This window comes from Mercenaria mercenaria, chromosome 5 (assembly GCF_021730395.1).
Source record: "Mercenaria mercenaria strain notata chromosome 5, MADL_Memer_1, whole genome shotgun sequence".
Classification (NCBI taxonomy): domain Eukaryota; kingdom Metazoa; phylum Mollusca; class Bivalvia; order Venerida; family Veneridae; genus Mercenaria; species Mercenaria mercenaria.
In genome coordinates, this window is record NC_069365.1 from 33,655,563 (window position 1) to 33,683,276 (window position 27,714).

Genomic DNA, 27,714 nt, shown 5'->3' on the forward strand with positions numbered 1-27,714 from the left:
TTTTAATGTTAAGGCCTAGATTAGACGATAATTATATATAACTGAAAGCATTTTTTCATTGATCTGAACTAAATTCCGATTTCAGTATACAGACAATTAAGCTGACAGATTTTTTCATTAGTTTGGGTAACAGTTTGATGCTGTAAGCATGTTACAGTGAGTACCAGGGACAAGACGAAGCAAGGATTGCTGATCAGTGACTCCCAGAGATTCTACAGCAGCCAATTTGAATCACCTGATATCCTTACACATAGTGGGGTCTACAGATTTGTTGTATCTTATAATGCTCCTATGAATGTAAATCTCATATCCCTATCTTTAAAATATCCACTCACTTAATACGAGTATTAAGACAAACAACAGCTGTTTGTAAAACAGGTATGCCCTCCCCCTTCCTCACCCCCCACCCCCACCATGATGGCCTGTCTCATTTTCAGTCCCGAAATCACTATGAACTTGACCTATAATTTCCTGACCCAAAGACAAAAGGGGCAATCTTCTAACCACAGCGAATCATCAAATGAACTTTGTGTACTGTAGGCCAGTACTCTTTAGTTAGTGAGCAGAAACTGTTTTTCAGTGAAAAGGTCAAAGTGACCTTGAACTCTGACCTAAAAACGCTTGGGGCCATCTACTGACCACAGGCAATCATCCTATGAAGTGTAAAGGCAGTAGGCCCATGGGTTCTCAAGTTATCAAATGGAAACCATTTTCAGTCTCAAGGACACCGTGACCATTATCTTTGACCTAATGATGTCCAAACAATAGGGGACATCTACACACCCGAGGTAATCATCTGATAAAGTCTGATGACTGCAGCTCAAAGTTCTTTCAGTTACTGAGCAGAAACTGTTTTCAGTCCCGAGGTCACTGTGCCCTTGACCTTGATCTTATGACCCCAAAAATAATATTTTGTTCGTTTTGGGTTTAACGCCATTTTTCAACAGTATTTCAGTTATGTAACGGCGGGTGGTCAGCCTAACCGGTGTTCCTGGACTCTGTACCAGTACAAACCTGTTCTCAAAAAGTAACTGTCAACTTCCCCACATGAATCAAAGGTGGAGGACAAATGATGTCAGACACAATGTCTTTCATCAAATCATCATGGAGTACATACACCTCGCACGAGTGTCGAACTCGTGACCCCATGATCCATAGATTTGCAGTCTCCCTATTGAGCCAAGTGGGCGAGTCCAAAAAAAAAAAAAAAATTATTGAATGGTAACTGCTTTTAGTCTCAAAGTCACTGTTTCTTTAACCTTTATCCTAACTGATCACTAGCAATCAACCAATGAAGTTTGAAGACTGTAAGCAAAAGCGTTCTTTAGTTACTGAACCGAAAATTTCAGTCTCAAGGTCATTGTGACCTTGATCTTTAACTTACTGACATAAAAAAAACAACAATAAGAGTCATCTACTGACAACAGGCAATCATCCTAAAAAGTATGACCATTGTGAGGCAAAGCATTCTCTAGTTATTGATTGGAAACCAAATGGTTTACGGACAACTGACAGGCAGACAGACGATGAGCAAAACAATATACCCCATTTCTTGAAGGTGTGGGGGTTGGGGGCATAAAAAGTAAACTAAGCTTTACAAAAGAAAATTATGAAAACTGAACATTAAAGCCAAAACAATTGAGCCGTGCCATGAGAAAGCCATTACATAGTGGGTTTGTGACCAGCATGGATCCAGACCAGCCTGGGCATCTGCGCAGTCAGGTCAGGATCCATGCTGTTCGCTTTCAAAGCCTATTGCAATTAGAGGAACTGTTAGCAAACAGCATGGATCCTGACCAGACTGCGCGGATCAGGATCCTGACCAGCCTGCGCATCCGCACAGTCTGGTCAGATTCCATGCTGGTCACAAAGCCACTATGTTGATTTTCTCATGGCGCGGCTCAATTTGTTTTTTCAATTAAGTTACATAATGGTTAATTTACCCTTTCAACATATTCAAAGACAAGATAGAGCTTTCCCTTCCTCCTGAAAGCTTCTCGAAGTTCCACAATATTCTCCTGTTTGAGGGAACGCAACATCTTGAGTTCTCGTAATGTTGTCCTCCGTACATCATCATTTTCTGAAATTATATACAGATACAGATTTATCAACTAGAGGCATTTTCATATAACCTTGTAAAAGGGTAAGGGTGAGTCAAGAGATACTAGAAAGAATTATCGAGAAACATGAGACTGAAGAAACTAAATGAGTAAAAAAAGTGTCTTTTTGCCTTTCTTTCTTTTTTCTTTTGGGTGGGTGGGTGGTGGGGGTTACAGAATCAAATCCCAAACAAAACCCTAGGTGCACAACTTTGCATGCTGAATATCAATCTTGATTTAAGAGTCATAATCCCCCCCAAAAAAAGAATGGGTGCAAAAGTTATAGTGTTGTTTTGTTTCTATGGATTTATTAAAAGAGATCGGGTATATCTTTTGATTGTGTTGCTTGATCAAGGTATTTTAGCCTGATGTGGCATAAAAAGACCAAACAGAAAGGTATTTATTTTTAAATATTTTTGTTAGGAAAAAGAAAAAAAAAGTTCATATGGTACTAATTTATACTAATAATAAAGGCTTCGATGAAACAAGAATAATGATAACATTGTATGAACATGTGGCATGTCCCTGAAAATGCTTGATAGAATAAAATATATAGGCATAAAGGGGAAACTCCTGTATGGGGAGTTGAGAACACAAACTACAGACCTTATTATAATATAATAAAGTCCAAAAAAATGACATAACTAAAAAATAGTCATCCAACATGAAATAATATGCACATGTCCACTTTTTGTTGATAATGTATACCTAGTTTCACTGGAAATGGATGGAAAGTTGAGTACAGATGTAGTTGTAATATGACTTACCCTAAAAAAAAAACAAGAGCTGTCCGTAAGACAGCCAAACTCGACTATTCGAAATATTGTCCCAGAGGCAGGAAAATATTACCTAAAAAGGTTAAATATCAAAAGAGTTTTAAGTTCAAAAAGGGGAATAATTTGACCAAAATGAATATCAGTTATGGGACTTGCTGCTATCAACTAGTTTTATAACCCCTAAGGCACATGTGAAGTTTCAATTCAATATCTGCATTAGTTTTGGAGATAGAAACTCGCATGTAAAACTTTAACCAGAATTTTCGAAGTCCAAAAGGGGGCATAATTTGCCCAAAATACATGCCAGAGTTATGGAACTTGATCCAGTGAGGTTAGTAATTGATCTAGAAAAAGAAAAAATAAGTTTCAAATCTATATGCCTTTTAGTAATAGCTGTATGTACTTGCACGCAAAACTTTAACCAGAATTTGCTAAGTCCAAAAGGGGGCATAATTTGGCCAAAATGAAGGTCAGAGTTATGGGACTTGCTGCTATCAACTAGTTTTATAACCCCGAAGACACATGTGAAGTTTCAAATCAATATCTGCATTAGTTTTGGAGATAATAACTTGCATGTAAAACTTTAACCAAAATTTTCTAAGTCCAAAAGGGGGCATACTTTGCTCAAAAAACATGTCAGAGTTATGGAACTTGATCCAGTGAGGTTGGTAATTGATCTAGAAAAAGAAAAAATAAGTTTCAAATCTATATGCCTTTTAGAAATAGCTGTATGTACTTGCACGCAAAACTTTAACCAGAATTTTCTAAGTCCAAAAGGGGGCATAATTTGGCCAAAATGAAGGTCAGAGTTATGGGACTTGCTGCTATCAACTAGTTTTATAACCCCGAAGACACATGTGAAGTTTCAAATCAATATCTGCATTAGTTTTGGAGATAATAACTTGCATGTAAAACTTTAACCAAAATTTTCTAAGTCTAAAAGGGGACATAATTTGCTAAAAATACATGTCAGAGTTATGGGTCTTAACCCAGTGAGGTTGGTAATTGATCTAGAAAAAGAAAAAATAAGTTTCAAATCTATATGCCTTTTAGAAATAGCTGTATGTACTTGCATGCAAAACTTTAACCAGAATTTTCTAAGTCCAAAAGGGGGCATAATTTGGCCAAAATGAAAGTCAGAGTTATGGGACTTGCTGCTATCAACTAGTTTTATAACCCCGAAGACACATGTGAAGTTTCAAATCAATATCTGCATTAGTTTTGGAGATAGTAACTTGCATGTAAAACTTTAACCAGAATTTTCGAAGTCCAAAAGGGGGCATAATTTGCTCAAAATACATGTCAGAGTTATGGGACTTGTCCCAGAGAGGTTGGTTATTGACCTAGAAAAAGAAAAAATAAGTTTCAAAGCTATATGCCTTTAATTGATGGCTGTATGTACTTGCATGCAAAAACTTAACCAAGGTGTGACGCCGACGCCAGGGTGAGTAGAATAGCTAGACTATTCTTCGAATAGTCGAGCTAACAATATAACTCAAACATAAAAGTACTGACAACATGGGTATGTCCACTTCATGTTGATGATGTATACAAAGTTTCATTTGAATTAGTTGGAAACTGTGGGAGGAGTTTGTAGAAGTTTCTAGACTGTAAGAGGAGTATATGCCTCCCTTGTCTTCGACATTCAGGGAGCATAAAAAGAAATATTAGTTTATTCCCAGGAAAAGAAAATGTTATTAAAAAATCTGAAACTTTCTATAGCTTTTTATGGTAAAGGAAGATGGAGGCAATTCTCATTATTTCAGGTACATTAGAAAGCACCTAAGAAAAGTTTGAACCTGGTGTGCTTGAGTGATTCAAAGTAAACCAGTTTAACCACTTTGCCACAGAGCCATGCTTCCAACTTATAACTGCTGGCTATCCAAATCAATTCTGATGCAAGTTTGACAGAATATAAAATGATAGAAATTTCGTGTTTGACAAAATGCTTAAAGGTTTTAGTGCAATTGATTTTCAACTACCTAATAAGGTCAAAATACAATAATTGGTGTGTAAATTACCCCACCTTGCATTTATTATATCTTGTTACAATCTCAATATTCAATCAATTTAGATGTACAATTTTTTTTCTGTGATTACAAAAACTATTATAATTGTTATAATTGTCAACTCTTGTTCGGGTAAATAAATGAGCCGTGCCATGAGAAAACCAACATAGTGGGTTTGCGACCAGCATGGATCCAGACCAGCCTGCGCATCCGCGCAGTCTGGTCAGGATCCATGCTGTTCGCTTTTAAAGCCTACTGCAATTAGAGAAACCGTTGGTGAACAGCATGGATCCTGACCAGACTGCGCGGTTGCGCAGGCTGGTCTGGATCCATGCTGGTCACAAAGCCACTATGTTGGTTTTCTCATGGCGCGGCTCAAATGATATCTATGTTATTTTACAATATAAGCTATCTAAAGAGATTTTATGACATGAACAAAATAAATCAATTAATAAATATTTCAAATGTATTCCAGGATCTGCCTAAAATAATTTGAAGCCGTTTTTTTATCCATTTTTAATAAATTTGCATGTAACTTAATTACAGTTAACTTTCCTTTTCGTAAAAGAACTGCTGTGCAAATTTTTGCACTTCTTGCTAAGTTACAGTTTTGGATTCCATGCATTTGATTTTTTGGGATACAAAATTTAATTAATGTGCCAATATCTTAAAAATCATGCACAAGGGTCGTAATGTACGTACTGTTACTATTTTATGGATGACAATGTTCAGCCTCCTTGCCATTTTAATAATTCTATTTTTTAAGGAGGATCTCCTTTCTATTAACTGCAAAATGATATGATTTCACTGATTTTCAGCTGCATTCAAATTAATTCAGTGTTACACTAAACTAACTGATTGTTCATTTACTATAAAAGCATGAAATATTCTTTACGCTTTACACAAATATTCTGTTGTTCACAGTTTATATATTTAGTAGGAGAATTTAAGTACCGTTTAACCGGTAAGGTCTCTACCTGAAAGCTTATATAAATATTGTCACAGTTTAACCAGGTATTACTGAGCGACTAAACAGTTTTACAGCATGTAGCAGCTTGAGGTCCACCGATTTACAAGTATCCTAAAATTGAAAAACTTCAAAAGTTGTAACGAGATTAACTCTGTATTGAAAGGAGACCAAAATAATGTGACAAGGTATAATGAAGTGTTATGAATTCAAGTTTCAACTTTGAAATTCATCAAAGCCACATTACACATTTATTCAGAAAACTGATAACATGGCAGTAAATTTGATAGCAGTAGTGCCATTGACACAGTAACAACTTCAAATAAGTACAAAGACTTTTAAAGAACATGTACAAGAATAGATAAAAACACCATCACTTTGAAAGCTACCTTCAAAGGAGCAATTCTACTAGAACATCATAAATTTTACTTGAAGTCACACCAACAGTATCATTAACAGCAAAGGTTTTGCGTAACTAATTAATCAATGGTGCAGTTAATAGGAAATGAATAAACATGGGTAGATTATCCTGTGTTTAATTTTCCTTGTATAGAAAACATTCAATAAAAGTCCCATTAGTTAGATTGATTTAAAGTCTTCATATAAACAAGGGTCAACATTCCTCAACCAAATCAATATGTTTTATGATGTTAATAAAAAGCCTAAGTAAATTGTTGTACAACCTGGAAGGCCAGTGAGAATATTTTCGTATGACCTTATCTCTACAAATGTGAAATTCGTATCATGTTTTAACAAAGTTCCACTTTCGACACATTTTAATGACTCTGAATATAAACAGCCCAAGTTTACAACATCCTGGTCCCCATTGCTTAAACCTGTTCTCTCGTTACATAACCTGATTTCTTAGTAGGATCCCACTAACTAGGTTTATCTTAGATTCCTTGACCTCCAGATCATATATTGATTTGCATATGACTGACCAATGGACAATTTCTAGTACTTTTAAAAGATGTTTGACAAAAATTTTCTGTCATAGTACAGACTAAACCTTTGATGTCTGTAATACGAGACTTTTACTTCCAGTATTTTTTTGTTTATGCCAGAAAATACTGCGGTGTATAATCGTTTAAGAACTAAATCACTGTGTGGGTACGAAATACATGGGTATGGAAATTAGTACACCATGGTTAATACCTTATCTTAACAGTTTTGTTTTCTATAAGCTTCAGATTGTTTTAATTGATCTCTAACGTTGAATTCTTTTCAAAATTTCTGTATCTCCAAAACTGTCAACTTACGGCAGTTGTTGGTACAGTAAACACTCTAATGTACATCATATCGCAATGCTCACTTTCCGTGGGCAATGCAAGCATCATAATATATGATGATGCAATGTATGTAAACAATCACAACCATTCAAGTGTGGTTACTCTGGAAAGTTCCGCCTTTATGTGATGTCATAGCAATGTGAGTTAATGAGCTGACTGGAAATTGTAAACATTTGTGTGGTTTATAAATTGTGAATGCCTAACCTATGTAAACATCAGCTTTAACCTTGTGAGAAACAAGAGCTTGTCGATCACGAAATGCCCCCCTTGACGCATTCAGTAATTGCACAAGGAACATAAATTATTTGTACAATGTGTACGAAAATTCTAGTGTTCTTGGTCAAAGCAACCTTGATGTTTGACCTATTGACCTCAAAATCAAAAGGGGTCATCTGCAGGTCACGATAAACCTCCCTAGTAAGTTTTGTGATCCTAGGCCAAAGCATTCTCAAGTTATCGTCCGGACACATTTTAACTGTTTCAGGTCACTGTTACCTTGACCTCTGACTTACTGACCTCAATATCAATAGGGGTCATCTGCTGGTCATGACCAACCTCCCTATCAACTTTCGTGACCCTAGGCTTTCGCGTTCTTGAGTTATTATCCTGAAACCGTTAAACTGTATCTGGTCTCTGTGACCTTGACCTTTGACCTACTGATCTCAAAATCTATAGGGGTCATCTGCTGGTCATGACCAACCATCCTATCAACTTTCATGACCCTAGGCCAAAGCATTCCTGAGTTATCATCCGGAAACCGTTAACTGTTTTGGGTCACTGAGACCTTGACCTTTGACCTACTGATCTAAAAATCAATAAGGGTCATCTGCTGGTTATGAACAACAACCCTATCAACTTTCATGATCCTAGGCCCAAGCGTTCTTGAGTTATCATCCAGAAATGGATTGGTCTACATACCGACCAACCAACATCTGCAAAACAATATACCCCTCCTTTCTTCGAAGGGAGGTGGGGCGGGGGGCATAATAATTGTAATTTTCTTCATATCTGTTTTAGTGTAAATAAACTTTTAAACAACAATAATGCCTTCCCCATTCTGCAAATATTTACAATTTATATTGTGTGAGTACTCCTGGGTTAGCACCTCAAGTCCTGCCTCCGTATTTCTTAATTTCTGGCTGTTTCCATGTTGTTTATTCCGACTGTAAACTGAGAACAGCATTGTATTGCAAATACAGCAGTAACCTCTCTTGTTGCAGTCCTTTATTTGTTTAGATAAATAAGACATTATGACTACTTCTATGGTTACAATGAAAGCATTTCAGGACAATATACCTTCACTTGTAATTGACTGAATAAATATGAATACCCTAGAGAAATCAATCTTCAGCAAACACAACTCTTCATCTGTAATTAACTGCTAATCTATGAATGTTTAATGAAGAATGTCCTCTTACAATACACATTGATTTACAGTCCAAGTCTGCAGAATTTATATATATAAAACTTGATCCAAACAAGCAATAAACTAAATATGATCAACTCCTTTAAAACAGAAAATATCAAATTATATTTCTGATAGCAAATAGTCTGAAAAAAACAAAAACCCTCAGATATTATATTTAAAAGCTGTCACATAAAAATTAGTGCAGCTAGGCAAATAAGATCTTTTTTCAAGGTTTCATTTTGCTTATTTATAATTATATTCTATGTAGCATGAGGTAAAAAGAACATTTAATTCTTAAAAAAGACAAGAAAGGAATTCTCCAAGTTTTCTAATCAACAAATTCATGTTGAAAAAGTAGTACAAGTGCCAGCTTTTAGACAAATATCAATAAAATATGTGTGGTGTAATAAAAATCCATCTTTTTTGTTAAATAAGTCTTGTAGATCTGTGTATTACCCTGTTTACCCTCTTTGAAAATTAGTGTTATTTATTTTGTTGGGTTTAGCGTCGCACCGACACAATTTTAGGTCATATGGCGACTTTCCAGCTTTGATAGTGGAGGAAGATCCCAGGTGCCCCTCCGTGCATTATTTCATCACGAGCGGGCACCTGGGTAGAACCACCGACCTTACGTAAGCCAGCTGGATGGCTTCCTCACATGAAGAATTCAATGCCCCGAGTGAGGCTCAAACCCACACTGATGAGGGGCAAGTGATCTGAAGTCAGCAACCTTTACCACTGGGCCAAGGAGGCCCCGAAAACTTAAAAGGTTAAAGTGATAAAACTTCAATACAATCATATATATAGCTTGACTCACAGGTATATATCTTTCTCATTATAAATCATGTAAGCTTTTTGGGCTTTTTTTAAGGTGGGTGGTGGGGGAGGGGGCGGGCAACAAGGAACAATGGTCAAAATGATTGATTGAAACTAACCTCTAAAATGTATATATATATGAAAAGAAATCAGTATCCAGCTGTATCAATATATGTATATATACCAAGATATAGCAAAACTGTATTGAAACTAGGGAATCATATTTTTTTGTTTCCTTATGGCTTTAACCGGACTCGAAACTGTTCACAACTCATGCATTATAATTACTGTATTAAGAAGAGGAAGTGCAGCCATGTTCTTTGCGGGTGGTTTGACGCTACAACATGATTACATCAAATAGTTTATTGACCATCAAACTATAACATTATTTTCTTTCATAACACCAGTTTATAGCATTACTTAATCAGGGCAAAAACTGATCAATTTTCTGAATAAACATTCTAAGTTTTTCATGATCAATATACAGTCAAACCCATGTTCACAGGCCACAGAGTGATGTAACAAAACAATTTTATGCTGTAAATATATCTAAATAGATTACAATTAAAAAGATTCTTGTGTCTCAGTTTAAATATTAAGATGTACTTGTTTCACTAATTTTCCTATAAGGATTATATGAAAGATAGTTTGCCTCTATTTATACCTAGTTTAGAAGTTGCAGAGGCAAAACTGAAAGTTTCAAATCTAACTTCAATTAAATAGCAATGTCAACAAGAGCTGTCTCCACAGGATGACACATGCCTCCGATGGCACTTTGAATGAATAGTTATGGCCAATGTTAGAGTTTAGGACCTTTGACCTACGGACCTGGGTCTTGCGCGCGACACGTCGTCTTACTCTGGTACACATTCATGCACAATAATTTTAAAATCCATGCATGAATGACAAAGATATGGACCGGACACGCCCATCAATGCACTATCATGAAATATGACCTTTAACGTCTAAGTGTGACCTTGACCTTTGAGCTACGGACCTAGATCTTGCGCGCGACACGTCGTCTTACTGTGGTACACATTCATGCCAAGTTATTTGAAAATCCATCCATCGATGACAAAGATATGGACCGGACACGAATGCACTATCATGAAAAATGACCTTTAACGTCTAAGTGTGACCTTGACCTTTGAGCTACGGACCTGGGTCTTGCGCGCGACACGTCGTCTTACTGTGGTACACATTTATGCCAAGTTATTTGAAAATCCATCCATCGATGACAAAGATATGGACCGGACACGAATGCACTATCATGAAAAATGACCTTTAACGTCTAAGTGTGACCTTGACCTTTGAGCTACGGACCTGGGTCTTGCGCGTCACAAGTCGTCTTACTGTGGTACACATTCATGCCAAGTTATTTGAAAATCCATCCATCGATGAAAAAGATATGGACCGGACAAGAAAATTGCGGACAGACTGACAGAATGACAGACGGTTCAAAAACTATATGCCTCCCTTTGGGGGCATAAAAACTTATTTGAAATATGTTATGATTAATTGCACATTAAAGAAATGTAACAATAAATCAAAGTTTGCCAAAATACTCAACCATGAGAGTACAATAACTGCTTACTCAACATAAAATCTATGAATATGGAAACAGTGTAAGCATGAAAACTCACCTTCTCCATCTTTGAATTTCTTAACAGCAACAAGTTCACCAGTTTCCTGAAAACATAAAAGCAACATACAGGAAAATCAGAAAACTGATGAAATGTAGAAGTCTCTTTTTACACTGTAAAATGGATAGCTGATGAAACTTCCACCCTGGTGTGGATGAAACAACTTGTTTCCAGTCAAACCTAAGGCAGTGTTATATATATTTACTTCCCCAGGATCAAGTCTAGGCTGATACTGCTGGAAACAGTACAAAATTAAGTACAGGTAATAACCCCATACACTTGTCAGGAAATAGTCTCAACCAAGATTGGAACCCGGACTGCTAGCACTGTAGGCCAACCTGCTTGGTAAGATTTGATAAGAATAATATGAATGTTGCTTTTAAAACTGGTTTCTCCCATGTGACTGAATTTCTCCGATGTAGCAGATATGTAAATGATCAAATAATCAAGATGTCATTGATTATGTGCTCTCTAACAACTTTCCCTCCACTGCACTTTTCTGATTACATCAGCCAAACATAACCATTGTGGTACTTAAGTATAATTTTGTGTTTTTATTTTTTTTCCTTGACAATGACTGTTTATTTCAATTATTCCGAGCAATATGTTCAATCATAAAAAGTAAAGAACTAAATATTAAAATAACTTCATACTGACTCGAGGGTTCGAAGCCAAAAACATAATTATACAATTGTCCTTCAGCAGTGATGTCATTGTTGTGGTGGCATAAAAAATTACTTCGTACATAATAAAATACAACAAAACTAGAAAAGATTACCAACCATTGCAAATGTTTGCAACCCTTTCAATTCTTTTTTAATGTAACCTTCACTTTGTTTATATTTAAATAAATGTTACCTTTAAAGTTTGGTTGATAGGAGGATTTATCAACCAGGGAAATGTGATATCAACCATGCGCTATGCCCTCAGTCAATATCAATTTTCCCAGGTCAGTAAATCTGTATATCAACTTCACTAAATGTCAATCACTGTATAATCTTATATTTTACTGTGGACATCATTCTGTTCTATACCTTGAAAGAAAATGCCTTACAACAAAGTTAGTATAGGATTGATACCGTCATATTCACCCAAAACTGAAATTATTGAGATATGGTTATCATTTTGCAATGTCAGACAAAATGACTGAAGCATTTTCAACAAATACGGATATATTAATAATCAAGTTGTTTTTTTCTTTGACATTTCAAACCAGACTGCTCAAATAATAAAAAGGGAGCAGCACAGTGTGACTATAATTGCCAAAATTGAAGGTTTTTTTAAATTCGACACAAAAAAACCTTGCTCTTCAAAACACTTAACATAATATGACAACACTTGAAGACACGAAAACAAATACCAAGTTTACATTAAAACATGCTTTAAGTATTTGAACCATCAATGAAAACATTATTACCGTATTTAGTTTATATCTTTGTAGTAACAGCGTATGTTTATACTTCCTATCAATAACTCTAACGGTGCTAATTCTTTTGCAAACCCATTTAAGTTTTAAAACCAATAAACGTCTAAAGTTAATCTTGCATTGAATGTGTATCAGCATTAGGAAAATGAAAATCACCAGAATAATATGCAAACAGATTAATTTTTCAATGTTGGCTAATACCTGTTATGCCTTAAAATCACGGCTCCTTTTTTGCTATTATACCAGTCACATGTACAATGAATAGTTATATTGGCCCAAAATTCTACAATAAATATCTGTCTCATTAATAATAACTTTTAAAGGTACCGAATATTAAATATTGCATTTTTTAATAAAATGATAAATAATGATTTTTTTGTGAAACAATTAAGAAATATAAGTTTCAGCGAGATATAACAATAACAAAGTAGTTTTTACTGATGCAAGATGATTGCGGCATGATTTCATAAATTATAATTAACAAAAAAGATATTTATACGATAGTAATATACAAACATAATTATTGCTTCATTTCTGCTTTTTTTTTTCTATTTGATTCACGTAAAGTAAGTAACTGTACATTAAAACCAGAACATTATAAAGTGTTTAGATTGCAACGTTAACATAACCGACTTTGTTCATGCATTCATTCCTGGGCATGTTTAAACAAAATGATAAACATTCTATTATAGTATATTGATTCCTTCAGTAAACAAATTTCTGCTTACAGAAAAAAAACAAAAGCTTTAACTTATATGACCATATGAAAGCAGAAATTCTAAACCAAACCTCAAAAAAAATTCTATGCTTCATTTGTTTTAGTGTCGTCTTAAATGACTTTCTGTCCATTGACGTCATGCTTGTTAAAACCATTTACAGAGGTTAAATGAGTCTAGACCAACCCACCTTCTGACTAGTATGTAGAGTACTACTACTACTATTTTAAAAACTGTAAAATGCTGAATACCTGTGCTGAATGCCTGCAACACATGATTCGAATTTAACTGAAGATGATACAAAAACACTCAAGATGAAAGAAAACTTTCACACTTACAACCGGCTTTGTTTTCTTCTTATAAATTATTTAAAATGTAACGCGCAGTTAAATGCAAGTAGAATGGAAAGCTTGTGACAAGGTCATGTTGTTACAAAACCCTTTTGTCTCATAAGCTATATATCTAAATTTGTCTTTGAAAAACTATTTTATCAAAAGCATGTTTTAGGAAGTTTGTTAAGATAACATTTGCTACTAAATCCCAAAAGCACCCAACTAAAGTGTTTTCTGTGTGCTAATTTCAACTGAAAAGCTCCGAGTTTGTCTTAATTTACTTCTTTTATTACGTTTACTCTTATTTCACCATAAATATCTCAATAAGGATTTCGTACAATATGGTATCAAAAGATTTATTTTACCCTATCAAACATCTCTGTATGGTGAATCGTTTTATCTTATTGAATACTTGTACCTTTTGTTATAAAGCTCCAATATTTATCAGTATGGAAGATTGTAGAGTTTATCTCAATTGAACAGTTGAAACAGATATTCACAATATTGGTTTACATTCATATACAAATAGTTTCTGTGCTAAGACAATCTATTACAGATTGGTATGACGGACAATTAGAAAAAAAATCAAAATAAAGGTGAATTTCTGAAATTTGTTGTTTACAATTATTGGTATTCTTTTCAAAATTCTGATGAAGCATTATTATTAAACTCTTTTTTATGAAATTCTCCATCACCCATTCACAACGCATAAAGAAAATACAGGGAACATCACTGGTTACACACAGAGAATCATCATGATAGGGTAGCAGACACAACCAGTTAAGAACAAGTGCCCAATTTATTGCCCAGAATGGATCCAGTGGACTTCATTTATATTGTATGTTGTATAAGTGTATGTCATTCTATAGCTGCTGAAGATCTTGTTTTTTTGCATTGAGTGGTTGTCGCCTGATTACATTATGTCTGCAACAAAATTTCTTCACAATGTTTCCAGAATGTTTGAAGGGGAGAGAATGAGTGTTATTTTTTTAAATTCAAATGCATTAATTTCTAAGGTTTGTCATTCTGATGAAGAAGTCTATTCATTTCATATATGGAATTTGTGACAATTACGAAAATATTATCCTTGTCAGAATTACTAACCATCCTTTCTATCATTCTTTTTTTCAGTTGGGTGTAATGTCACACAGATGCAATTACAGGTCAAATGGCGACTTCCCAGCTTTTGATGGTGCAGGAAGACCCCTGGAGCCCTGCCCCTGCAGGCATTATTTCAGGCAAGAGCAGGAACATTGGTAGAACAACAGCCCTTCAATAAGCCAGCTGGATGGTTTTCTAATAGGAAAGAATTCTACAGCCTAAGTGAGGTTTCAAACCTGCAGAGGTTAGAGGCAAGTGATTTGAAGTCAGCAGCCTTAACCACACAGTCAGAGCACCCCCACACCAAAGTTTATGTGTGTATAATTGACTTTATGTCTAAAGGGCATAAAATATCATAGTTAAATGGAACTGTGTAATTTCTGCTCTATAAATGTAATGCCACAAAAAACCTCACAATCTTACCACTTTCTCTGATCACTGCACCATCTTTATAATTATCAACTGACTCTGGTACCAGTGTTACAAGTTCAACTGTGCATACCTTTTATAAAGACTGCAGAAGATGTACTTACCTTATGTTTGCATTTCAATACGACACCGTAGGCACCTGAAATACAGAACATTATACTCAGGTTAACACTTGTAAGGGGACATGAGAATGGAATTTATACAAAAAATATTCGAAGGAGGAGGATATCAATATAATTATACTTCTAGTCTTAACAACAGTGATTTATTTAATATATAACTCAAACATGGCTTTACTTCAAACTGTCGTAACTCCTTTTTGTTCATTGTTTTCCTGTTGAGCTTTCAGCTCACTGCAATTACAAGACATACACTCAAAAATGATGATTTTTTTCATACATTGTTGTGCTGAGTTTACATGTTTCATGTTTTTGTCCTTAAGTAGTAATATAATTATATAAGTGCAATAACCAGATGATACCAGACTATGTATACCAGATATCAGATTGTACTATGTATCAGGGAAATGTCTTGTTTGAGAAAAGTCAATAGCAACATTGTGAAATCAGATCTTCTCATAAATATTGTATCACATGTCAGTATATTGCCTATTTAAGATGTCTACTTCCAAACATTGTTACTGTTTCTAATGGAAATGTATATTCTTTTGTATTTTTCAAAACAGTCCATGGGAAAACATATTAGCAGATAAGCATTGGCATAAAAAGTCCCAGACACCACAAAGTGACCATCATACTTTTCATTAATACTAATACTAATTATAGAAAGAAAAATGTTTCAACAGTCTTAATACTTTCATTTTATTAAGGTTAAAGATATACCACACTAGGTAAGTAATCTTGTGTTTCCTAAACAATCTGACTGAAACTTGCACAACCGTATTAATTTCCCTGTAGTAGTTTTAAAGCATTTCTATCAAGTTCAAGTAAAATATTTCTTAGCAAAGACTTCAAACAGAAGAACAGCTCAAAAACCACATCCATCTACCTTTGGCAAGAGATAATAGTGAGCCAAACTGCAATGGCAAACTGGAAAATGTATATTATATATTCAAAGACATTAAACTAAAATCATACAACTGCATATGCATAATTTTGGTAACCTGTAAAATATGCAGATACCTATAACATCTTTATTACAGTTACCTGGTTAATAGCTTAGACTACTACTAGTGACACTGACCTCACTAAGTACTTACAATCAATGCCACTTGAGAATTTACAGAAATCTTATAACTAAAGTATTTGTTATCTAATGACTCTAGGCAACGTGAGTTAGACATCATAAAATGAAAGCAATGTAAATATTTAATTCTGATTTCAGTCTATTTTAAATACGATAATGGTTTGATGGAGATATTGAAAAATGATTCTTACCTTCACCTACTACCCCTACTATTTCGTACTTGTTCATCACATCACACCTGGGGGTCACAGGCCACTCTGTATCAAACCTGAAATATAGACCATACTACTACCTGTGGCCTAGTCTGAAGAGTGAAGACGAAAGAGAACAAGACATTATTTTAAGCATTATAGTGGACCTGCAATGTCGATCGGCAATATCCGTGGGATACACATTCTTGCAAGCTGTTTCGCCATCCTCGACCGTAACAGAAAATTGCTTTTTATAACAACTGTAAAATGCCTAAAAATCACAGAGAGAATACATAATTATACAGAAATGTAGGTCCACTACCTTAATGAAAGAAGAGCACAGTGAAGCACCATTAACCCTTAGCCTGCTAAATTTCTATAATGGACTGGTCCATCATTCAATTTGGGCAATACCATTTATTATTCGAAGGGGTGTTTACTGAAAATTTACTGACTGAATAGCGAACAGTGCAGACCATGATCAGACTGCACGGATGTGCAGGCTGATCTTGGTCTGCACTGGTCGCAAAGGCAGAATTACTGCCGCCAGCAGTCTAAGGGTTAAAAAAGAAGAGGCTGCTGCTATTGTAGTTCAAATTACTTTTTTTTCAATACTCTAAGCATAGAAAATAAAACAGAATTTTATGCATATTGTCTTAAGTATTATTTGAAATATTTATTTGCATGTACTGGGTAGACAAGACTGATGTGAGTTCCAGGTTGGATGCAAAGATCATAGTCAAAAGAGGCCTGTGAGGCAAAGTCTGCTTCAAGCACACCTGCCTTGAACACAGTAAACTTACACCATTAGATTACATAATACATGTAAGTCAAGTATTAATCAAGGTAATACATGTAGATTTTGGAATTTTCAACATTAAACATGATAAAACAGGGTGCTTTGTTTTATTAACTTATGAACTTGAGATCAACAAATTCAATTATTTGTACAAGATAACTATAAATGGAATCAACATTTTAAGATAAATTTGTGTGTGTTTTGTTTGATAAGAAACTGGTTGAAAGGAACATTTATCAGACCTATAGCTGTAACTGTACTCTAGCCAGACACTTGACTGCTACAGAAAATCAAGTTATTTTAAAATCAGGAAAGAACCATTTTAATTTTTAGGAGATTTTATAAAATTGGTTTAATGTATATAACTAATTAACCAAACAAAAAAGGTCAGGAATTAAAATGGTTCGAGGTCATTTTATTAAAGACACTGACCTCCAGACCATAGAGATCATACGACAACAAAAAGAAAAAAGATACTGACAGACTATATCTTATGGAAACACATAACAATCAGTTGTTTTTACTATAGGTATAGCACAGTATTATGGCGTTTTGAAATGTAAACAAACAAAAGAATAACGTAAGTTTGAGTCTATACGTATAACGCTTCCAAAAGAAACACTAATTCCTTGTTGGCTGAGTGGTAACACGCTCCGTCTCATACTTTTTTGTCATGAGTTCGATTCCCTGACCCGTATACTTTTTAATTTGAAAATTTGTATAATTTTTTATTGTTCAATAAAATCAACTAAGATCTCTCAAGTTAGTAAATTTGGTTGACTGAAAATTTCTGAAATATGTCATTATAATATACTTACATGTAACAATTATTATGTTTAAATACACTTCGCTTTAAATGATATGATAATGATGTAATGTTTTTGAAGCTCACCTGTGATATTTTAAAGCACAATGGGATGGTTTTATAAATTTTATGACAATCTTATACCTCACTTTAAAAAGTATTGCCTGGCCTTAATTTCAGTATTGATTAATTTAAAGATACTGCGGCCGACTTTATATGAAAATGAGAACAAAACAATGAATAAGAAACTGCTGAAGAACATTCCTACGTAATTTAGTATGTAATGCAAAATAAATAAAATCTCTGGACTGATGTAAGATTCGAACCGTCAAAATTATCACTCAAAATGATTACAGTTCCATCCACTCATATCCTGTGCCAACAAGCCAGCTATTGATTAATGTTCTTATAATCATAATTTGTGTTTTAAACAAGACTGCTAGCCTACTTTTTGTTTATTTACTTTCTGCTTAAAATAGAAACACCATAATGCTGTGCTGTACTTATAATTTTTCCATTCAAAATTGAAAAGAGTTTGTATCTGGGTATTTAACGGAGGTTAACTACCTTAATTGTAAAGCTTTATATTAACGACTGTTATGTACATATTCCTCTGTGGTGTACTTGTCAAAATGCAGAATTTTTTTTATTGCTGACAATTTGGGTTCAATTCTCGACTCATGCATGTTTTTGTTCTTTATTTGGCATTTAAAAAAAAATTTTTTTTAAGAATATTAGATAGTTTAGAAACAAAAACTCATGTACTAATGTTCATAATATGACCATTAACTTCAATTTCCTAAGCCAATATCTGGAGGTCAGTGCCTTTAAACATGTAAACATATTTTTTAGCAAACCTTTCAGGATGGGATATAATTTCCTGTATTATATTTCGAGGGTTCAACGCAATAGGGGCGTATCTACATATTTTACCAAAAATCACTTTTTTTGATTTTTCACTTTATTTTGACCTAATTTATATACTGTGAAAATTTAAACCAGATGTTTCAGTTATTTATATCATTATTTTGATATTGCAATAAGGGCGTATCTCAGATTGCCTTGATTTTTATGCGCAATATGGAAGTAAGTTGACTTACTGCCTTATTGCATGCAAAAAAGTATCTAGTAGTCTTAATATCTATCCTGCAATACAGGCTTGTGTAAACAGATAATTTCTGTGATGTCATAATGATGACATCATAAGGTATCAAGGGCATTATCCTGATGCATGACCCTTAAAGTAAATGTAGTATTGTCACATTTTATGACATTGAAGTCAAGAAAAGCTTTTTTATGCTTATGAGAGTCAGTACTTAGAAATGGTAGATTCATCCTGTGTGCATGGATATGTTAATATCAAATTTAGCTACAGTTAAATGATAGACCCCCATTCATCTTACTGCTACTTAATACACTAATAGCCCAATACTTTCAAAGTGAAAGTCATACTTGCCCCCACAATAATTATTGCCAAATAGAAAGATTTCTATACTTATAAAATAAAATGAATATATTAACATTTTATCCAAAATTAACAGTTTAAAAATATTAATTGGGCTAGGTTATAAAAAGGCTATACTCTATTCTTGAAGACTTCAGAAGGTGTATCATGATTAAAGTAAGTCTATATTCTGTATTCTTAAAGATTTTTAAAGGTGTATCCTTGTTCTTAAAGATATTTAAAGATGTATCATGGTAGGAAATACCGGTATTTCAATTTCCTTGAATTTTGTAAAGTTGTACCATGGTCGAAGTAAGTCCATGTTCTATATCCTTGCAGGCTTTTTAAGATGTATCATGGTTTAAAAATATTTTTTTGCCCTTGAAAAATGTAAGGGAGTTAAAAAATTATTTTCTTGAAAACAAATAAATTGCAGTACCAATTACTTGAAGATTTTTACACTGTCTTGTGCCTGCTTACTCGGTACAGTATTGCAAAAGGATTATAGTCCATGAAAACTGTAGGTGAAACTCCATATACATATAAAAGGGGAAGTCCAGCAATGAAATGTGATAATACATGAAAGGCGTCTGGCCTAGGAAGAACTCCTCAATAATCTGTACCAAAATTTTAGTTGTATGGCACCAAAAGAAACAAAATATTCAAAATGAGGTAGAAATGTGCAATTTTTTAAAAAATTTAGTTACTTTAATAATAAAATGAAAATCAAAAAGGTGCCATACATCAAAAGCCAGTACTTCAGGCTATAGTTTACAGTGAACAGCCACAGCCTAAGACATACAGCATAGTTTACATTCTTTGAAATGTAAGTGTGACTGTATTATTCAGTAACATAATAATACATGAAGCCAGTTTGGTAATTTTCGAAGCTTTTTAGCTTATTTGATTTTTTTGATTTTTTAAATTGATGAGTTATTGTCATCGCTTGATAGGTGTCAACGTCTGCGTCAGTGTCCGCATGCTTTAAAACTTGCAACACTTGTTCAACATCAGTAACTGACTATGTACAGCAAGAAACATAACTCCATCCTGCTTTTTGCAAGAATCATGGCCCCTTTTGGAATAGGAAAATATCAGTTTTTTTGTTTGTTTTTTTTAGTTAAATTTTGCATTTAGGTCAACTTTTCTCCTTAAAGGTCAAAGCCACTGCTTTAATTCTTGGTGAAGGTATTCGCTGACCCTGCAAAGCAAGTACCGTAATTTTAAATTGTTTTTGCAAGAATTATGGCCCTTTTTGAACTAAGAAAATCATGGGTAGACAATATTTCTATTATACAGAGACAATAAAATCAGATGAGCGTCTGCACCCGCAAGGCTGTGCTCTTGTTTTGTATACTGCATATTTTCTATGCCATTTCAGCAAATTTCCTGGGCGTTTTTATCTTCTTATATTTACTTATAAACCAATTTGTGGTTCTTGCATTGTGCTCAGATGGAATATGTCAAATGATAGGCATGCTAAATCTGCAGCTATACAGATTCTTTTGGTATTAACATTGTTACAGTCACTGTGTGATTTTTGAGCCATCCAAAGTTTCGTGAGCAAGGGTTGGATGGAGGCACTTTGAGTTGCCCTTGTATTTTCGTCCAAATTTATGTTGTGCATATCTCAAAAAAGGTATTTTACAAAGTGTCATCAAGCTCCATTAAGTGAAATTGTGCACCTAGCTAGTATTTTAATTTGAATCTCTCACAGCTGACTAACATTTTATTTTAAGTCTGTGTCATATAACAGTAACTCAGAAAGTATTTGACATTAGAGATTATGAAACATTACAGGATTATTATTCAGAAGTTCTGTGCCTGCCCCCTTGGGTTTTGTTTGTGATTTTATTCAGCCAGACCATAGTTATGGCCCTTCACTTAATAAAAAATATGCATAAAATGAATATAAAAGTTTGTGTCACACTTTATCTTAAAACGTATTTGACCACGGGTCAAAGAGGATGAATATTATTCAGCATGTAAATTTGTGCACCTAAGGTTTCATTCAGGATTTCTTTTGGTCATACTAGTGTTATGGGCCTTGATTAAGTAAAAAAATGCATAGGTGCAAACAAGTTTGTGTTGCCTGTATCTCAAGAAGTATTTGAATTAGAGTCAGAAAACATCAGGGGATTGTTATAACATGTGAACTTGTACATTTGGGTGTTCTGTTTGGGATTTCATTCAGCTAGTCAGAAGTTATGGTCTTTGACTTAGTGAAAAATACACACTAAAGTGGTGAAATATTTATCATAATTGTGTTGCATGTATCTAAGATATTTCACCCAGAGTCATGAAACCATGATGTATAGGTGGACGGATAGCTCAGTGGTTTGCACACTGGCCTTCCAATCCTGAGGTCGGGGGTTCGAGCTACTCTGGAATTTTCAGAAATGCTTTTCAGTGTTTCCCACCCAACTAGAGGTGTACTGGTCAGGAACCCAGGCATGCTTGCAAGTATCAGTGCCATACACTGGGCACGTTAAAGAACCAGGCTGTCTATTCGCAACGAGCTAGGCTAAGTTAGCCGGACAAGCCTGTATCTGATTTCAAATCTCTCTGTCGTGGGGGCTTTGTCTCACTCTGTCCCTCTGGTCAGATTGCTCTGTGTCTGTACTAGTAGAGGATGAATTATGCGCCCTGTGTGGCTGCATTTGAAGTATGAAAAGCGCCTTTGAACGTGAAATTGATCATTAAAAGGGCGCTATATAAATCTGGTATAATAATAATAATTATGTACAGTGACAGGAGGTGGGGGCACCTGTGTCCTTTATACACACATCTAGTTTTCAGTTTGGAACCACTCTTGTGTCTGCTTCTGGAAAATCCAATACTGGTGTCATATGTGAGGTCATGGTTGTGACCCCAGTGGGGCTCAAACCCACGACCCCATGAATGAGCGGTTGACACCTTATCCACTAGACTACCGCTCCCCGTTTCAGTTTATTAATTAATAGGCAAGGAAAATTGCCATGTTATAACATGCAGCAAAGATGCTGTTACTGTGCTGTGGTAACTCAGGCCATCTCCTGTGTGTCATGTCCTGTATTTTGTAGTGTTTTCATTTTGTCAGATATACAATTAATGTCATTTGTCTTTGATAAAGCTTGCAAGACTTAAATTTAAGAAATAGAGTGACTGACAGATTTCATTTGTCCTATTTGATATTTGATAGACTCCCTGTATACCGCTTTGCTATTTTAGTCTTTTGTTTTGTTGTTTTCCCTTTATTATAGTGCCAAATAGAAAGATATTCATTCAGGTCTGGAGGAAAAAAAATGAGATGTGTAATATTAAGTTTAATTAAAGAAAATGCAGACATAAATTAGTTTATTATGATTCTATTCTGTTGTATAGTAATACCATTTTACGTGAAAAAAATATTAAATTCATCAGAAAGTTTAATTGAAATTTTACTGCAAAAGAATACTTTTGCCCATTTTGCAAATACAATCTCTCCGGATTTACATAAAAAAATCTTGCTGTTAAGTCTGATACTTTAAAATAGGCTGTTACATTCTTCAATTTCAATTATGTTCTTACATGTTTCATTTAAAATGAGTAAAGAAGTGCTAGTATGCTTTAGTTGTATTTACTTTTTTGTACATACTACCTTGTTGCATGACACAATTTTACCAACTTCAACAGAAAATTTCCTGCAATAAAGGCGTAAGTCCACTTACGCCCATCTTGCATATAAAATTACTCCAGATTTACATGAAAAATCATGCAATAAGGGCTTAAGTCAAATATTTTAAAATATACTGTTATTTTGTCAAATTTCATTCATGTTGTTTAATGTTTCATATAACATGTCTAATATTAAGTGAAAACTTTGGTAAATTTGTATGTGACTGAACACAGAAGAAAACAAAGTAGTTTTTTTCTTCTCTTGTAAAGTTTTCAAAAATGTAGTTACGCCCTTATTGCGTTGAACCCTCGATTTGTCCTTTTCTAAAGAGTGAACTGACCAAGTAACTGAGGGACTAACCAACTGACCATCAGAAATGACTATCCTTAGGCTAACCTCCTTTTCCTTGTCAAGTCAAGGATTGTACTTTGGTACTAGTTAAGAAAGTAGTTCTAACCAAATACAGACTACATTTTAATCCTATCACTTTCAGATCAAGTATCTGTATAACTTCCCCTTAACAAAGTTCTAGTTTTCATGCCTTATCTAAAACATTTCTGAAAACATTTTGTGACACCTGCATTGTATTAAACATAATTGTACAAGACACTATAAGCTTCATTACATGTGGAAAAATAAATATCTACAGACTTAAATGCAAGACGTTTAGCTGACGAGCAAACTGGCAAGTTTGCATACTGTTTTGTAACACTCACACTTTCTTATCTATCTTTTAATGAATATTTTTATCAGAGTTCAAACAAATATGTTATTAAAGTGGACCAATATAAACATGCAATTTATATATATAGTTAAAGTATATTTATTATAAGTATGAACATTGCTCTTCTAGCTAGCTATTGTAAAGTGTTTAATTAAGAAGTTGCCCCTTATCAAATGCTAACCTTCCTAGACCTTGACACTAACTTTTTTTCAGTGGTGATAAAGGACCTGGGACCTACCTGTAGAACTTGGTGTCTCCCACCAAAACTTGGAATCCCTCCAGTTTTAAAGGTTGAAAATGTACTTTAATCAACTGAAATTGCTAAATCTTTAATAATACTAATAGTGTGTAACAAGATCACTAATAAACTGTAGTTTTTTGTGATAACAGTATATCCTGTGGTTTGGTAGGTATTCCTAATGTAAAGATTTTTGTTACTTTTATCTTACTTGGCCAGCTGTATGGGCATAATCTGTGTATGGTCTACAATTTTTTTTGTACAAAGCTTTGCAACATAGCCGGCATTATCAGCCTAATTTAAAGTTTTGCTAACTGTTTTTGAGTTAGGTGGGGCAGTTTCTGCTTTTTACTTTATCAAAATTCAACAGAAATTGTTCTAAAATGACCATGCGAAAAAAAACCCAACAATCTTTGAGCTATAAGATGCTTTAAACTTCAATAGCACAAAGGTAATTATTAACAGGTGCGTACTAGACTGTGATTATCATTATTATCAATGCAGTTATTACAGTAAAATCATGTATAGGCTTAGCAAGCCAGTCAAGATAAAATATATTTTACCCGAGTTAATATTATTATTATCACCATTTATTTTAAATATTTTCCCGTACTTTGTCAAATCACGACTTCAACGTCCAAACAAACAAACATCAGTAGTTCAGAGGTGTGGAAATCCCAATATTTTTCACTTGTCCACGGACAAATGAGACTTAAAAATCTACTTGTCCACAGTCAAAACTTACTTGCCCGGATTTTCAACATTTAAGCATGCAAATAATTCTTTATTTTGGACAATAATCTACAAGTAGTAACAAAAGTGAACATAACAAAGTGTAATACTGTAGCTGTTTCAAAAAATAAGCTTTTGACACTTTAGCTTGTGTTTGTCCGCGAGGCCGTCGAACATTCAACAGTAATACCTAAAGACTGCTCATCATGCCATGTGAACCCATGTGAGAAAGCATGGCACTTTCTGACTGTTAGAAAACAAACATGAAACTTCCTGACTCGTACTAGTGAGCTCTTTGTGCTTTGACTATTTACTTCAATTTTTGTTGGCAGACGAAGTTGTAACCGTTGAACAAATTTGTCCAAAACATTGTGATAATAGTTTACGTTTCCGGTTTCTATTTGACAAGTTACTGTGTGCAAAAATCACGCGAGATCATGATAGGGAACCAATCAGGACGCAGAGAAAGAGCTGCTAAATTTAGACACAGTATGGTTTTCCCAAAACTGGAGAAATTGAGAGGCCCTTGGCGGGTGAATCATCCATTTCGTACATCAAATTCTTTTATAAACTCCATAAACTTGAAGTACTGTTCAGCGTTACTAAATTATTCTTTCCTTTTTTCATTTCAAACCAGAAAATTTGTGCTTGTCCGCAGACAAACAGAATGCGAAAACCCACTTGTCCGCAGTCAAAAAGTCCCGAGTCGGACATAGGAATTCCACACCCCTGAGTAGTTTATTTGGAAAGGGACAGCATGGTGGAGATGACAAAAAATGGAAGAAAGAAAAACGTCTTGATGAGAAGGGGAATTCAAGAAAAATGAATACAATTGAACAAAAAGGAAACATATTAGTCCTGCAGGGCTAGTGGTGGGAATATATTTTACAACCCTGGTTTGGTTGTTAGATATCTCGCTACTTTTTTTTTGTATATATTCCTGTTCCTACAGTCCATATAGGATTTTTCTCATAATCATTGCAGTTTTATCTAAATCAATTCTGGTTCATACAAACTTACCTAAACTGAAAATTATTGGTGCCCGGTACTGTGAAAATATGTTCACTATCCTACATAATGCAATAAATTCTGTATTTGTTTTTCATTTCAAACAACGACTAGAAGTTTGTGCTACACATCCTTTCATCTGTGATTTTTCCGAAACAGCTGTTAAGCAGTGAAAGTAATTGTTTACAGCTGAACAAGATGAAGTATGGATGACCGATATCCGAGTCTACAGTAAATTACAACTTATCCTTCTGAAAAATTACATTCTGTAATTTATGGTTTTACACACCAAGAAAATCCAAATATGTAACTTAAGTTCAAAATTTTCGCATAAAAAAAATCCAGACACAAACATTTGTAAACTTTCGATGCAATTTGATCTCTTACGACGCCATCGGGAATTTCCTTGCCAACATACCCACAATGCAATATGAAATACTTTTTCTATCTTCAAGTGAAGAACTGCGCTTGTTCCTAATCCCCGTACTAAACCCGTACCGTTCATCGGGAACAATCGGTTTGTACGGTGCAAAGTAAGAAAGAAGCAAATAAATGTACTAAATAGAGGGTATTTATTTATTTATTTATTTATTTATTGACATTTAAGATCAGTAGCATAAAACACAACACATGGCAATAAATATAAATATCACAGCATATAAAAAACAATTTCTTTACATAGTTATAAAAACAAATCTATATTTAAGACTAGGATAAGATGCATACTTTTAACAAAACAGAAAATTCTAAGCCAAGGTGTTATACTTTAGAGAAAGCTAAAGATCTAAGAACATTAAGCTAAAAGCTTATTTCCAATGGGGTCCATGCTAATCTAATAAAAGATACAGTGTAAGAAAGGAAAAATAATATAAGAAATACCCAGATTTTGGTACAACACCGGATTACTGAAAGTATGCATAACATACTACATAAAATGTATCGCAATTAATACATTTTTTTTGTTATCAACTTATCACATGTGTGTTTAACTTATTTATCACAGATACACTTATCACATATTGAATCAGTAATATACAAAATCACTTTTACTTTCTGAAGTTTGCTTATCCAAAAGAAATTTCTTAACTAACCATTTGAAAGTTTTAATATTTTTAACATTTTTTATGTTTTCAGGAAGAAAATTCCATTCCTTACATCCAGTATAACAAAATGTCTGTTTACTAGTGTTATTATTAATACTAGGTAACATAAAATTCTTTTGAATGGATCTGGAACTTTTAACAAAATTATCACTCAAGTATGATGGACACGCTATGCATATGATTGAGTCGTAGTTGCTTCACTCTATTTTCTACATTTAACATATTTAAATGCACATAATCTTGCCAAGTAACAGAATCCCTAGGAGAGTAACCCTTTATGAATCTAATAATTTTGTTTTGCATTACCTGTTATATTTGTGTTTTAAACGTTTATTCAGACCTTCATACCAGGACGAAGAAGAATAATCAAAATGACATTGTAAAAGTGCAGAACATAAGTTTCCTTGTGTTAAAATCCAGACATCTATTTTGTCTATATAAGAACTTAAGTTTTCCGTTGATTTTAGTTATAATATTGTTTACAACTGAGTCACCTGATAAAAAATTGTCTATTAATAAACCAAGGTAATTTACTTGACTAGAACTATTTATACTATGACCATTGCAATTTACAGACGCTGATCCAAGCTTACTTAGCTTGCGCTTTGGGCCAAAGAGAATGTATTCTGTTTTACCTAGGTGAAGGGATAACTTATTGTCTATTAGCCAGTCTGAGCAACTTTCCAGTACTTGACCAAGTTTGACAGAAATAAAATCTGGATTTTTATGACTAAACAAAATTGTGCTGTCATCAGCATATAAAATAAGTCTGCAGTCTTTATCTATGCTAGTAATCATGTCATTAACATAGCACAG

At 34.1% G+C, this 27,714-nt stretch overlaps 1 protein-coding gene across 6 annotated transcripts in view; it reads right to left on the bottom strand.

Moving 5' to 3' along the window:
* Positions 1-26,225, bottom strand: part of LOC123556811 (cyclin-dependent kinase-like 5) — a 60,264-nt gene extending 34,039 nt beyond the window's left edge. For 4 of the 6 annotated variants that reach the window (XM_053543149.1, XM_053543148.1, XM_053543147.1 and 1 more), the window contains exons 1-5: positions 26,149-26,172; positions 16,409-16,485; positions 15,116-15,150; positions 11,008-11,053; positions 1,944-2,080 (exon numbers count right to left, since the gene is read on the bottom strand). In XM_053543149.1, the coding sequence (XP_053399124.1) occupies positions 1,944-2,080; positions 11,008-11,053; positions 15,116-15,150; positions 16,409-16,485; positions 26,149-26,150 (297 nt within the window). In that variant the 5' untranslated portion in view covers positions 26,151-26,172. Of the gene's footprint in view, positions 1-1,943; positions 2,081-11,007; positions 11,054-15,115; positions 15,151-16,408; positions 16,486-25,807 lie in introns of all 6 variants that reach the window. The other 2 variants (XM_053543145.1, XM_045347798.2) reach the window with 2 other exon arrangements.
* Between the last annotated feature and the right edge of the window lie 1,489 nt (positions 26,226-27,714).